At 33.7% G+C, this 13,772-nt stretch overlaps 1 protein-coding gene across 3 annotated transcripts in view; it reads right to left on the bottom strand.

The window, feature by feature from the left end:
- Positions 1–13,772, bottom strand: part of RASA1 (RAS p21 protein activator 1) — a 113,111-nt gene that overhangs the window by 35,615 nt on the left and 63,724 nt on the right. For all 3 annotated transcript variants that reach the window (XM_003354207.4, XM_005661545.3, XM_021084515.1), the window contains exons 6-9: positions 13,487–13,518; positions 9,456–9,508; positions 6,768–6,918; positions 2,892–2,970 (exon numbers count right to left, since the gene is read on the bottom strand). In XM_003354207.4, the coding sequence (XP_003354255.1) occupies positions 2,892–2,970; positions 6,768–6,918; positions 9,456–9,508; positions 13,487–13,518 (315 nt within the window). The remainder of the gene's footprint in view (positions 1–2,891; positions 2,971–6,767; positions 6,919–9,455; positions 9,509–13,486; positions 13,519–13,772) is intronic.

Below are 13,772 nucleotides of genomic sequence, written 5' to 3'. Positions count from 1 at the left end.
AAGCAAGAATATATAGAACAAAAATTTGGGTTCGCTACATTTAAATTCTTATTAAATTTTCTAATAAAGTTGTTTTTATTTTTTTCCTTTCCTTTTCTAATAAAGTTGTTTTTAAACTATACCTTTACTCCTACCTCTACAAATAACTCAGAAAATTACTTAAGGATATAAAAAATTTAAATAGATACATTGGATTCAGATGCTAAATGTTGATGACTACTTCCCTGGTTATATAGATTTGTATTAATCAGTCTTTATTATAAGTAGTGATAATATTTACTATTATTGGTACAAAATCAGGCATATTTGTAGTCTGTTATTTAAGACCTATTATTACAATAATATTTGGATTTAAATACCTGATTTCATAATAATTTATATAGGTCTATGCTATTTATTTTAAGTAGGAGAGCTGATCAACTGCTCTATAACTCCTGAAGGGTTCCAACACTTTAGAAGACACCACAGGTGAGGACAATACTTCACTTTCCAGGTTCTAAGTAAATTACTGGATGATGGGAGGAACAGCTTCGCAGCTCAACACAGTTCTGGAGAAGGAAGTCTTATATACTCCTCCCTAAGGGAAGTAGATAATTTTACTGGTGTGAGTCTAACAGCCAATGAAGCAAGCTTTTGCAAAGAGTTTTAGGTGTGCAGGCTCCTTAAATGAGACTTCAGCCATAAATCCTGCCTCTGTCCCAGAAAACTCATTTAATAAATTAATTCAATTAAGTGTAATTCTAGTTCTTGAGCTACATCAGTGAATAAATCAATGATCCTTACCCTCAAGGAACTTATATTTTAATGAACTAAAGAGATAATGAACTTAATAAATAAGCAGCTTGTATTGTTTGTAATAGGTGGTTAAGTGCTCTACAAGGTAGGGCAAGCAGCAACATTAAATAAAGTTTATAGGTAGATTTTAATTGCGAAGCTAATTTTTGAGCAAAATTTGAATGAAACAACAGTGTGAGGCAAGTGGGCATTTGAGATAAACTCATTTTGAGCAGAGGTAACAGATGGAGCAAAGATCCTAGCATATATTTTAAAAGAGCAGAGAGGCCAGTATGGGTGGAGATAGTAAGGAAGATGGGAGAAAGAGGTCAGGGGACCATGAAAGGCTGCTCTAAGGTCCTGTATGCCACTGCAAGGACTTTTTGGCTTTTACTCTAAATGAAATATAGAACACCTCTAAGTATTAGAAGAGTGAATGGCCTGACATATTTTTAATGGACTCCTCTGATTGTTGTACGATATTAAGGGAGCAAAGGTAGAAACAGGGAGGTGAGGACAGATTCTGGTGGTGGTCATATTCTAGATGTACTTGAAGGCAGAATCATGATTCTCCTGACAGTGTGAATGACTTAACTTGTGGGCAAATAAAGTTTGTGGACTTAAAGGAAACAAATTAAAACCACCATTAACTCAAACAGCCAAGGTGAACTAGAACACAGGATGTAGCAATGGCACTGAGTGGAAGCACTGTCATTTGGAGGTAAAGGCACCTCTGACACCTGATAAAAAGATTCTAAGCAGTGGTTTCTAGAAAGCACATACCACACTATGTGGTTTTAAAAAACAATTTTTAGTCAAGGTCTGCCAGAACTGCCAACCAAAGTAGTATATCAGTGCTTACTACAGATATTAGAAAGGTGTCAATGAGGAAGTGAAACTTGAGGTTGATCTTAAACCTGCAGTATTTAGATAGGCAGAGAGAAAGAAGGTGACATGGAAATAGCAACAAGCACAACACGATTGGGACACATTAGTGAAAACACAAGGAAGGTGAGGTGGGTGCTTCTTGCTGGAGAGGAGATACTCATTTAATTAATTTTGACTGAAGCCAAGTACCCTTCTAAGCAATGGGAATGCAACACAAAACATCTGCCCTCCTGAACTTTCCAATCTACCAGCAAAGCATGAGGAAGTAAAGCAAGATATATTAAAATGTGATGAGATGGTGATTCTTAAATTTATATTAAGCATCAGAATAATCACCCTCCCCCTTTCAGCAGCTGCAATGAATAGTAGGTTAAAACCGTTAGAAACTAACTTGCTAGGAGGAGGAAAATTGAGAAGCTCAAGATACTACAAAATAACTGCAAATTTACTTGGGTACCCAAAACCCCTGACATTCCTTCTTTATGCCCTTGGAATGTCACTACTTCCATTTTCCATACAGGAAAATTCTTAATCACTCTTTCAAAGAACTTTTTCTAACCTCTGAAACAACCTTTTCCTACCACACTTCAGAAAGTATGACAGGCAAGAAACAGAAGCTACTCAATCATCTGATGGACTAAGCAACTAGCACTCAAAAGACCCTCTTGTTCAAGACCAATCTTTCTTCTTAACATTCTGGATTTTAGCCATTCTTGCCTTCTCTATGACCTTGTACATCAGGTACTGCCAAGGCCCCATCCCTCACCTGGCACTGTCCTCTTGAGTATACAGACATTCTCAGAACTCTCTCACCATAAAACGATAGGCAACAAAGAAAGAAAAACTTTAAAACCCTTTTGGCCCTTTATCATCTTCATCACTTCTTATTTTCTTTACTTATCAAGCTCACCTAGATAAGCCTGGCTGTGATTAATCCTTGCTGTCTCTACTTTTATCTCCAACAAACTTACTCCTTAACCCAGTGCAACTTGGCTTCTGTCCCCACCACTGTTTCTAGCCTCAAACAGCCATCAAGGACTTCTTAATTATCTAGAACCAACATAAATAAAAACTAAGAGATTCTCTTACAAGATTTCATTTTCTTAAAGAATAATCCATAGTTTTAAATTTTATCAAATTTTAAATGCATGAATGTGTGCATAAACATTCCACGAAAGATGCATTTTAAAATGAAATGCTAATTATTAGAAAAAGAAAACAAAACTGACCTGCATTGGTACAGGTTCCTTAAGATAATACCCTTCGACAATTTGTTCTTTTCGATAGTGATCTATGATGTCTCCAATGCTGTTAAAATAAAAATTACTAACATTAACATAATTTGTCTTACAAAAATTGCAAATCTTAAAAATACATGCAAACCTTGTTAGCAAGGATTATCCACTTGCAAGTTTTTCCCTAAGTATATAACCTGGATACACTAATAGAACATATGATTGTTACAATCATATTATTTTAGAAAAATAAGAATTCTCCTAATATTGGTTTACAGGTCAGAAATAACTGAGTAAGAGATTTCAATTCTCCATACACATACTCAAATAATCATTATACATGAGGAAAGGATTAAAAGTCTACTTTTTTTTAAACAAAAGTATTAGAGACATTGAGAAAGAACGATTGACAGAAATAGCATTTATTTAACAAGTAATGAGTTAAGGTAAACTGTAAGAATATTTATCATCAAAATATTTACACATTCTGCTTTTATAATAATTACATGGAGTTAGGTCAAAACCTACAAATAGCAGGTGAAAGAAAAAACAAATTAAAAGAAAAAAAGAAAGACCAGAAGCTAATCTTATATGTAAGTTTACTGCTAAAGAAGGACACACTTACTGATGATTTTGGGAAAAAGTCCTATAAAATAGTCTTAGTATTTGGGAAATAGTGCAAATAAAAAAAAAAGGACTAAAAATAAAATATTACATAATGCAATTTGACACAAATTTTAACATGATATAATGAGGATTTTTATTTATTTATTTTTTTTTGTCCACACCTGTGGCATGGGGAAGTTCCTGAGCCAGGGATCGAACTCACATCACAACAGCAATCCAAGCCACTACAGTGATAATGCCAGATCCTTAACCCACTGTGCCATAAGAGAATTCCATGAGTTTTTTTAAAATATAAAAATGTTTCTCTGTAATCAGTATGCCATTTTATTATCCTGAATATGAAATTTTAGAATTTTAATTAAAATTTAAAGTTTCCTTTAATATATTAGAGAAATCGGTATTTTAGCAACAGCTGGGAAACATTTGTCAAATCTTGTTAATTTACCACTCAACTTTTTCATGTTCTTCCTATTGCTACAATAATTGGAATATATATATTTATACAAAATTGGATATATATCACTGGATTTGTTTTTCACAGTCCTCCCTTCTGCTAGAAGTGGAATATATGTGTCTTTTAACTTTGGAAATACATATGTGTACATACATACACATATATATGTACATATACATGGTATCTTTTGGATACCAAAGATACAGACATACATACACAGACATGTATATATATTTATATCTGATGATAAAGTACCTTTGCTATACTACAAAATTAATTTAAGCTAAATAAAGTATAATGTTAAAAAGCAAAACAGAAGACTTGAAAAGATTAATTTTTAAAAAGCACCAATGAATATGAACTAAATACCAGAGACAGCATTTAACGTAAGGAAGTGGGAGGATGAGACAAGTAAAAAGATCACAAAAAGGATAAAGAAGTTTCAAAAGTTTTTAAAGTAAAAATGTAATTCTAAAGAAAAATGAAAATCAGAAAAGAAACATTTGAAAATAGCTATGCACCACAACAGAGATGACTATGTGTTTCAAAGCAAAAGGCACCAAATCTATGAAAAACAATAAATATCCAGGGTTTCTGGCTCCGTAACTATAAATGCAATCAATCCTGTGTAGCACTACAGTGTTACAATATAATTCTTGACCATGAGCTAGAAGAATAGAATGCTGTTGTGTGGAATACTTCAGACTATCATGAGGAAATTTAGATGCATATGGCAACTAGACATATATATATATTGCTAATTTAGGGCCACACTCGCGGAATATGGAAGTTCCCATGCTAGGGGTCTAATCAGAGCTTCAGCTGCCGGCCTATGCCACAGCTACCGCAACACAGGATGCAAGCTGCATCTGGGACCTACACTACAGTTCACAGGCAACTCTGGATCCTTAAGCCACTGAGTGAGGCCAGGGATCAAACCTGCATCCTCATGGGTACTAGTCAAAGTTGTTTCCACTGCGCCACAACGGGGACTCCCAATCAGATATATTTTTACCAATGATCTGGACTTTCAAGAAGTTTGTTTTTTTTTTTTTTAATTATTCTTTAGTTCATATTCTACCCAGATATATCTAAAGAGATAGTCAATGGAGACACAATAAACCAATATTTCCTAGACGTTCCATAAAGTTTCCAGTCATGAAATCAGATTTACATCGCATAAACTTAAAACATGTTTACTATAAATTAGTGACATAACTGTGAGTTTCTCGACATACTATATCTTACCCTCTCGTTTTAGTAATTTAGTTAATGAATAAAACCCTACCTCTCTCTTTTGTTGAGCCCTACATAAATGTTAGTCATCTTAAAGGTCTGACCAAAATCTTCCCTCTCCCCTATCACCACCTGAACTGCTCTCGTTCCACTGAGTCTCCTATGCATGCCTGTACATCCCTGAATTTATCAGTTTACCATCTTTTGTACCAGACCAGAGCATTAATAATGTAGGAACAGTTTCTTTTCCTTTGATATTTAGGTACAGGATTTGCATAATACACTTCACAAATTAGTCAATAAATGTTTACCAAATTATATTTGCTGTTTAATGCCTCTATTTTTCTAAAATTTTCAATATAAAAACATTAAATGTATTATCAACAATGCAGTTTCTAAATGAAACAGACCTAACTGCTACCTGCCTTTGCCAAAGGCTAATGTAGAGTTAAATTAGAGATAGGACAGAGGAGTTTGGCTCGGGATTACATAGATTAGATAATTTAACTTTACACTTCCGTATCTAAACAATAAATAATAATCACAAAGGTGTATCTTCCTAGGAATTATTTCATTACTGACATTCATGCTGGAGTATATACTTCCAAAACAATTTTTTAAATTGCTATTTTTCAGGAATGAGGGTCACACGATTCTGGTATTCCTTTAAAAATCCTGTTTTTTCTTTCTTTTTTAGGGCCCCATCTGCAGCACATGGAAAAATCCCAGGCTGTGGGTCAAATCAGAGCTGCAGCTGCAGGCCTACATCACAGCCACAGCAACAGCAGATCCAAACCACATCGCCAAACTTCACCACAGCTTTCAGCAATACCGGATCCTTAACCCACTGAGCCACAATGGGAATTCCCTAAAAACTACATTTCTTTTTTTTTTTTTTTTTGCTTTTTTGCTTTTTAGGGTCACACCCCCGACATGTGGAAGTTCCCAGGTTAGGGATCAAACTGGCCTATGCCACAGCAACACTGGATCCTTAACCCACTCAGTAAGGCCAAGGATCCAACCCACGCCCTCATGGATAGTTATTAATCGGGTTTGCAAGCACTGCACCACAATGGGAACTTCTAAAAATTACTTTTTAAATATTAAAACTAGAAACAACCAACACTCCTGAACTTTGTAAGATGAACATACACATAGGGAATAAAGAATCTAAATTGGAGGAATAACCACAGATGCTAAATTAATGTGTACATAGAATTTTTTAAAGCCATCATTTGTAAGCAAACTAGTAATTCTGTAATAATTTGACAAGAAATTTTTTTTTTTTTTTGCTTTTTAGGGCCACATCCGCAGCATATGTAGGTTCCCAGGCTAGGGGTCCGTTTGGAGCTGTAGCTGCTGGCCTACACCACGGCCCACACCAACACCAGGTCCTTAACCCACTGAGTGAGGCCAGGGATCAAACCCGCAACCTCATGGTTACTAGTCAGATTCGTTTCCATTGCGCCACAACAGAACTCCCGTCTTACAATTTTTAATGAATTCAACTCTTCTGCAAAAGTAAAGATAACTAAAAATTTCTCATAACTTACCTGTTATAGTATCGACCTCCCATCATAAACTGATTGTTTGGTGTTGGACATATTTTAAATCGCTGAATATTTTCATTGGTCCGAAAATAAAGTGAATAGTCACCAGGAGTATTATCTGATGGCCTCACAAGAAAACTGCAGACTTGACCAACTGTAAAAATTAAGCTGTTAGTTTTTGTCCCTAATTATCAAATTTAAAAAGTGTTAAATAGTACAATTCCTAAATACATTCAAAAGTCAAAAACATAAATTTTAACAATGAACCTGTTTTATAATAAAGACAAGTTTAAAAGGCAACTCTTTTTGCATTTTTGGTTTATGAGTCACAACCACCCATGATGTTGCTTGTCTTATTACGTAAAGAAAAACAAAAGTTTGCAGCAGTGACTTCTGACTAATAATGTCTATATTTGTCATGAGTTGGAAAGAATACTCTAACCACAGGTGGGGGTACTGCCTAAAACTGCTATGTTTGTAAATCCCCTTAATAAGAAAAGTCTAAAAAAGTTAAAGTGAATTTTGCCTAAGAATACTCTATACTTAAACAATGCTGCTGATTAAACATTAAAAGTCGTAACTGTAATAAATAGTATCAAAAACTTGCAAAGGGAGATTCAAAACAACTGAAATATTTGTACCTCATCAAAATCAATACACAAGTACTGTATTTAATAGGCATGATCCTGCAAAGTCAATGTGAAACACATTATCATACATTAAATATTTTCATAATTTTAGAGAAGTCTCTCTTTGATGTCTGCAATTAGCAGTGACTCAACATTAAGATGCTTTTTTTTTTTTACCTTTTCTCTCTTTAAGCCCTAATGAAATAGAAAAAAATCAGAACTTCATTGCTTTTATGAAAGCACAATCAACACTTAAAAACATCAGATGTAATTTTTATGTAAATTGCCAATAGTTCCAGTCATCTAGCCAAGACACCTACTACCAAGTAATTTCATGTTCAATACAAAGAATAGATATTGAATGTGGAGTCTAAAATATGGCACAAATGATCTATCTACACAACAGAAAAGATCACGGATATGTAAGACAGACTTGTGTTTGCCAGGGGAGAGGGGAAGGGAGTGGGATGGATTGGGAGTCTGGGGTTAGTAGATGAAAACTGTTGCATTTGGAGTGGATGGGCAATGAGATCCTATTGTATAGCACAGGGAACTATATATCTAATTACTTGAGATGGAACATGATGGAGGATAATGTGAGAAAAAGAATATATATATGCATGACTGGTCACTGCTGTATAGCAGAAATTGATAGAACATTATAAAGCAATCATAATAAAAATTATACAACAACAATAGGAATTACTGCAAAATTGTGCATGCAAATGCTTGGGTATACTTTTCAGGGGAGAAAATTGCCAGACTATTAAAAGAGCACATGACCCAAAGAAAATAAAAACATAAGAAAATCAAGTTTAACTCATCTTCAAATTACATTCTTAAAACAAGAATACATTCCTCGAGTATTTTGTGGTACAAATTCAAAAAATATAAACGTATATTCAAAAATTCAGTAAATTCAGTAAAATAAATATTTTGGTTCCACTTTGCAAGCTGATAACATGTCATCCTGGTTGAAAATTTGGTCTCTATTACACTACCATATAGCATTATCATGTTCTTTATTTTTATCCTACTTAACATATACCCTCACAACAAAATTGAATACTTCCCCAAACTACTTCAAATCTCTCCTAAGAGCAGAGTACTTAATTACATTAAGACGCAATGCCTTATGGCCTAAACAGTAACTCAGATAAGATACTTAAATAATCAGTGAATAAACCACAACTACTGAACTCAAAATTATCGAACGCTGGTTGTTTTTAAATAATTAAGACTTCTAAATTACAGATCGTGGCTTAAATTTGTCTCAAGTCCTTCAAAATCATGGTTTACTGAAGAGATATTTAATAGTTAAATTAGTTGTCTTTAATTTTAATTAGGATAAATGATGATGGAATAGTTTTCTGTTTTAAATAATAAACCCACAATACATTTCTATTTTTATTTTGCATATCTCTGCCACCACATAGTTTTAGGGAATGCTAAAAGCAATGTATTTTAAATAAGGCCCAATTTATAGTTCTAAAAGTATACAAAAACAATTGCAAGAACATTTGCTGCATTTAAACAGCAAGAAAAGGAAACAAATGTAATATCCCTATACAGGAAACTGATAACAAATTATGGTACGTATATATAATGGAAAGCATATGATCATTACAAAGAATAATGAAAATTTATATACAGATAAAGAATGATCTCCCCAAATAATCCTAACATGAAGAAAAAAGTGCGTTACATCTTCCTGTGAGTGTACGCAGGGAGTGGGTGGGTACAGGAGTGTATGTAGGGGTGAGGAAGGAAGACACAAACACAGAAAACATCTAAAAAAAAAAAAAAAAAAACTCATCTGTCACTACTTTTAACGAAGAGTTCAGGGGCCTGGTGCAGAAAGAAAACACACTTTACTAATTTTATACTGCATGTATGTTTTCAACTAAAAATCAAAAACAAATTTCTCTGTGCTGAGCAATAAAAAATGGTATGCATAAATATCAAATGAATGCTAAATGCAAAATAGATGATAAATGGTTGGTTCTCTTTTTTGTTCTTTTTAAATAATGATATTGGAAAAGGAAAGTGAACATACAAGTACCTGTCATCAGTAAATTATAAGCTTCTTGTTTGGAAATTTTCCCATGGAACCATCTTAAAAAGAGAACAAATTAAATATGTAAATCAAGCCTTTTCTGCACTTATACCATCACAACCATCAAAATAATATAGTAAGTTTAATTCAAGCTGACATAATAAACTGCCACTGATCAGATGATCTCACTCCTTTTATATTTGTTATTATACTTTGTAAACATGCATAAGTTCAACAAAATACAGAAAAATTAGCACCTATTTACTATGAACTATAATTTTCGTATTAATTACCAATACAAAACCAGCAAAGAATTTAAAACTGATAATGACAAAGTGTTATAAGCTTACATGATAGCTAGCATTCTTTTCTTTTTATTAGGAGTGGGGATGGTACAGGTAGAGCCCACCAGAACCCCAGGGGGAAAAAAAAAAAAAATTAGTGGATTAATGTTTCTCATACTTATCTCTAAGTGAATTTCCCTAATAGTTCTTTCTTCCAATCTACATGGTTGATTCATACTTTACTGAAAGACAGAAACTAAGACTGAGTGATGACAAAGAGTTGATACCAACATCAAGAACTGAAAGAAGAGAGTGACTTAGTATTCCTACTTCTATTTGAGCTTATGGCCAATGAAAACAGGTTACTAGAGTATTTTATATTCTGCATACTTAAAATAAGCCTTTAGAAATTATTACAAACAGCATTATAGTCAAGATCTACTGCGTTAAAATAAAATGATACATGTGACTCTGATACAGGATACTGGCAATTAAATTACTTAAAAACTCTCATTCACCTGAAATATTATTATCTAGCTTGTAGATGAATATATGTTAATGCCAAGCTGACAACTCAAATCACCTCTGTACAACTTTGCCATACATTCTTAGGGTCTACACTTATTTTTAATCATGACTTAAAGAATACTTTGAAAGTAAAGATACTACAAGACTAAATCATAAATGCTATAAAATCCAATGGGAGAGGTTTAGAGGCTATTCACATTTTTAAATTATCCACATTATTACTGGTCAGAGTATAACATATAACTGAATTTTTACCTATTCACATGAATGAAATACTAATTTTTTGTTGTTGTTGTCTTTTTAGGGCCGCACCCTCAGCATATGGAAGTTCCCAGGCTGGGGGTTAAATCAGAGCTACAGCTACCGGCTTACACTACAGCCATAGAAACATGGGATCCAAGCCGCGTCTGCAACCTACACCACAGCTCATAGCAACGCCGGATCTCTGACCCACTGAGCGAGACCAGGGACTGAATCAGCATCCTCATGAATCCTAGTTGGATTTGTTTCCTCTGCGTGACAATGGGAATTCTCTGAAATGTTAAACTTCTAAATTCTCTCTTTAATTTTATTTCAGCCATTAACTAATTCATATTTCCTGAGGCTCCCAAAGCAAATTCTGAATAATATAAGTATATAGTAACTGGAGTAGTCCAGACTACCTTAAAAGGCAGTAAAGATCCACACTGCACTCAAGTACTGTTGAAATGACCATTTACTACAAATGCTAGAACAAGATTTCTATATTCTAGGGGAGAGTTGATTACATGACCTCGAAGGCCCCATCCTATATTTTTATAGCTAGAATAAAGGCAAAAAGGGGAATTAAAGGTGGATGGGGGAAAAAATGGAATTCAGAGAACAATTTGCAATACTGTTTTCTGAAGGGGTTAGATCTGAATTTCCTCATTTAGGCATTTATTACCTGTATATAAAATGAATATATTTCAAGCACATAGTTTTGAAATAATAGAAAAATGAGTCTCTGACTTTAGGAAGTCCCCATTTTAGTAACAAAAGGGAACATAAATACCATCATCTATAAAGAGAATGCAGAAAATATAATAAAGCGCAATGACAGGTACATGCTGGGGGCAGTTTTGCAAGAACAGAGAAGGGCTCCAATTCTGTAGAACACGTAAGGGACAAGATAACAGAAGGCTTCTTGGAAAGAGTGATAAATGAGTTAAGTCTTTAAATAACAGGCATTAATCAAAAATAGTGAAGGGGAATTCTGGCCTAGGAAGTAGCTTGAGAAAAGGAGAAAAACAGTACTATGCATTAGAAGATCTGCAAGCTGGAGAGTAGAGTATAAACTAGAAATGACAAGAGCTAGCACTTATAAAGGACACAGGATCTAGATCAAAGGATCTTTTCTAGCTCTGCTAAGGAAAAGAGAATCAGGAAAGAATTTTAAGTGAAAAAGTGATACATTCCAATATATGCTTTGAGTTGATTATTCTGGCTATTGGAAGAAAGGATTTAAGGAGAATAAAGAGATGAAAAAGGCCTGAACTAGAATATGGTTGCTTAAGATTGAGAAGATAACCACATTCAAGGAGTATTTTAGAAGATAAAAAGAGCAGGACTTGATACCTTTATCATGGAAATATGGACCTGGAAAGGAACATGGCTGGAGTTATGACATCTATTTAGTCTCAAAGGGCACTCGGGGATGTTACTGAGATGCTTTACCGCCAGTCATAAGAAACTTAGGGAGCTGACAGATACATAAAGTAAAAAACAACAGTGCTAAACACCAAATGAGTAGAAAAGTATAACATTCAGAAAGTGGAAAAATTACAATGGTGTTAAGTTAAAAAAAAAAAAAAAGATTTCCCAGTGAAAGTGAGATTTCTACTTTACACTATGACAAAACTGGATAGAGCTTTAAATATTTACAGGCATTTGATCTCTTTTTTTTTTTCTTTTCTTTTTAAAACCAATCTATGGAATTATTTTAAATAGGGATAAAAAAATATAGATTTCTAGCTTCTCTTAAAAGTCAGAAGGCTTTCTTAACACTAGACTTCCATTCCTTTGCACATCAATTAGACAGAGCAGTTACTTCACTGCAGGCAAACAAATTTTAGTTTTTGACTTCCTGCAGTCTCCCCCAATATAAAGAGTGAATGTCAGTTTCCATTTATCACCACACTTGCATTGTTATTCTCTTAGAGCAGGGAAACAGTTACATGTGTACCTAGATCACTATCAAAGAAGGAAAATAAGAAAGATCAAGAGTATTCTAACTTGAGAAAAACTGAAATATATACAACTGACCCAGTTCATTTCTTACATTATCTGTACGCTTCCTCCAAACACTAATTAGAATTTTAATTCTCATATAGGTAGTGAGGAGACTTCAAAATAGTACAATCAAAAAAAGTACAGTCTTCACTGATGAAGCCTACTTTGCAGCTACATAAAATAAGGAAAATGAACTCAGAAAACTTCTCAAATGTTCCACTTGAGGAAGGGTGGGGAACTAAATTAAATGACTGAAAGTGGAGTATTCAATTTAGTGATTTTATGTTCTAATGGTTAGAAAACAGTTTAAGTAAACACTTGACAGGCAAGCCTTAAATTCCACCCCTACCTGCTGACAGAAAGCTAAGAAAAAAATGTTCTACTGACAAGATATTAAAAAATGAACGGTCTATTAAAATAAAGAGTAAAATAGGATTGGGATTAAGAGGTAAATTCTTTAAAAGAAAACATATATATACACATATAAATATCAAGAGGGATGAGAAGGACACTAAAGAAGATCTTTAAGAACATTAAAGAAATCAGAGTAAAGCTGAAACACCACATGGAGTTGGTGGTAGCTAACAACTTCTGGAATATAAGAGAAGAATGTGGCAAGTAGTAGGTGTAATAATACCTGGCCTTTAGAATTAGTCCTTAAAATCAGCCCGAAAAAATTGACAAGAAAGTCCTCGTGAAATCTTATTAATATGGTAAAGAACCATCACTTGGAGGCTAAGTTCTCTGACAAGCAAGAAAAAAACAAAACCTGAACCATAGAACATTAAAAATATGGCCACCTTCATTATCATTATGTTCTTAAGAAAATATTTAGACATTAATTCTTGAGCCAAATAAAAACATTTTTTTAAACTCAGCTCAGAAAGTATTAATTTTCTTTTAAAATATTTTTAGATGCCAGTTTTCAATTAGTAAGTGTACTATAGTTTTTTCCTTTTAATAACGCAAACTCACATTTTGCCTTCATGTGGATCTTCTTCCCGGCCCTAAAGGGGAAGACATTAAAATAGTATTTTATAAAATCATTTATTTTTAGTAAAAATCAAATCTTCAAACACATCTATACCCTATCCTTCATATTTATTTATGTATATACAAGAAAAGATGTTTCTGTTCATGAAAGGTCTTTCCAAAACTCCCCCTTAGTCCTCTTCTCCCCTTGTTGCAGTAACTCTAAATTCAGGCCCTTTTCCTCCTTTTTCTTAAACTATAAATAGTAGCCCAAGTAGTATAATTACCT

The sequence above is a fragment of the Sus scrofa genome, chromosome 2 (assembly GCF_000003025.6).
Source record: "Sus scrofa isolate TJ Tabasco breed Duroc chromosome 2, Sscrofa11.1, whole genome shotgun sequence".
Lineage (NCBI taxonomy): Eukaryota > Metazoa > Chordata > Mammalia > Artiodactyla > Suidae > Sus > Sus scrofa.
This window is presented reverse-complemented; position numbering and strand designations above follow the sequence as displayed.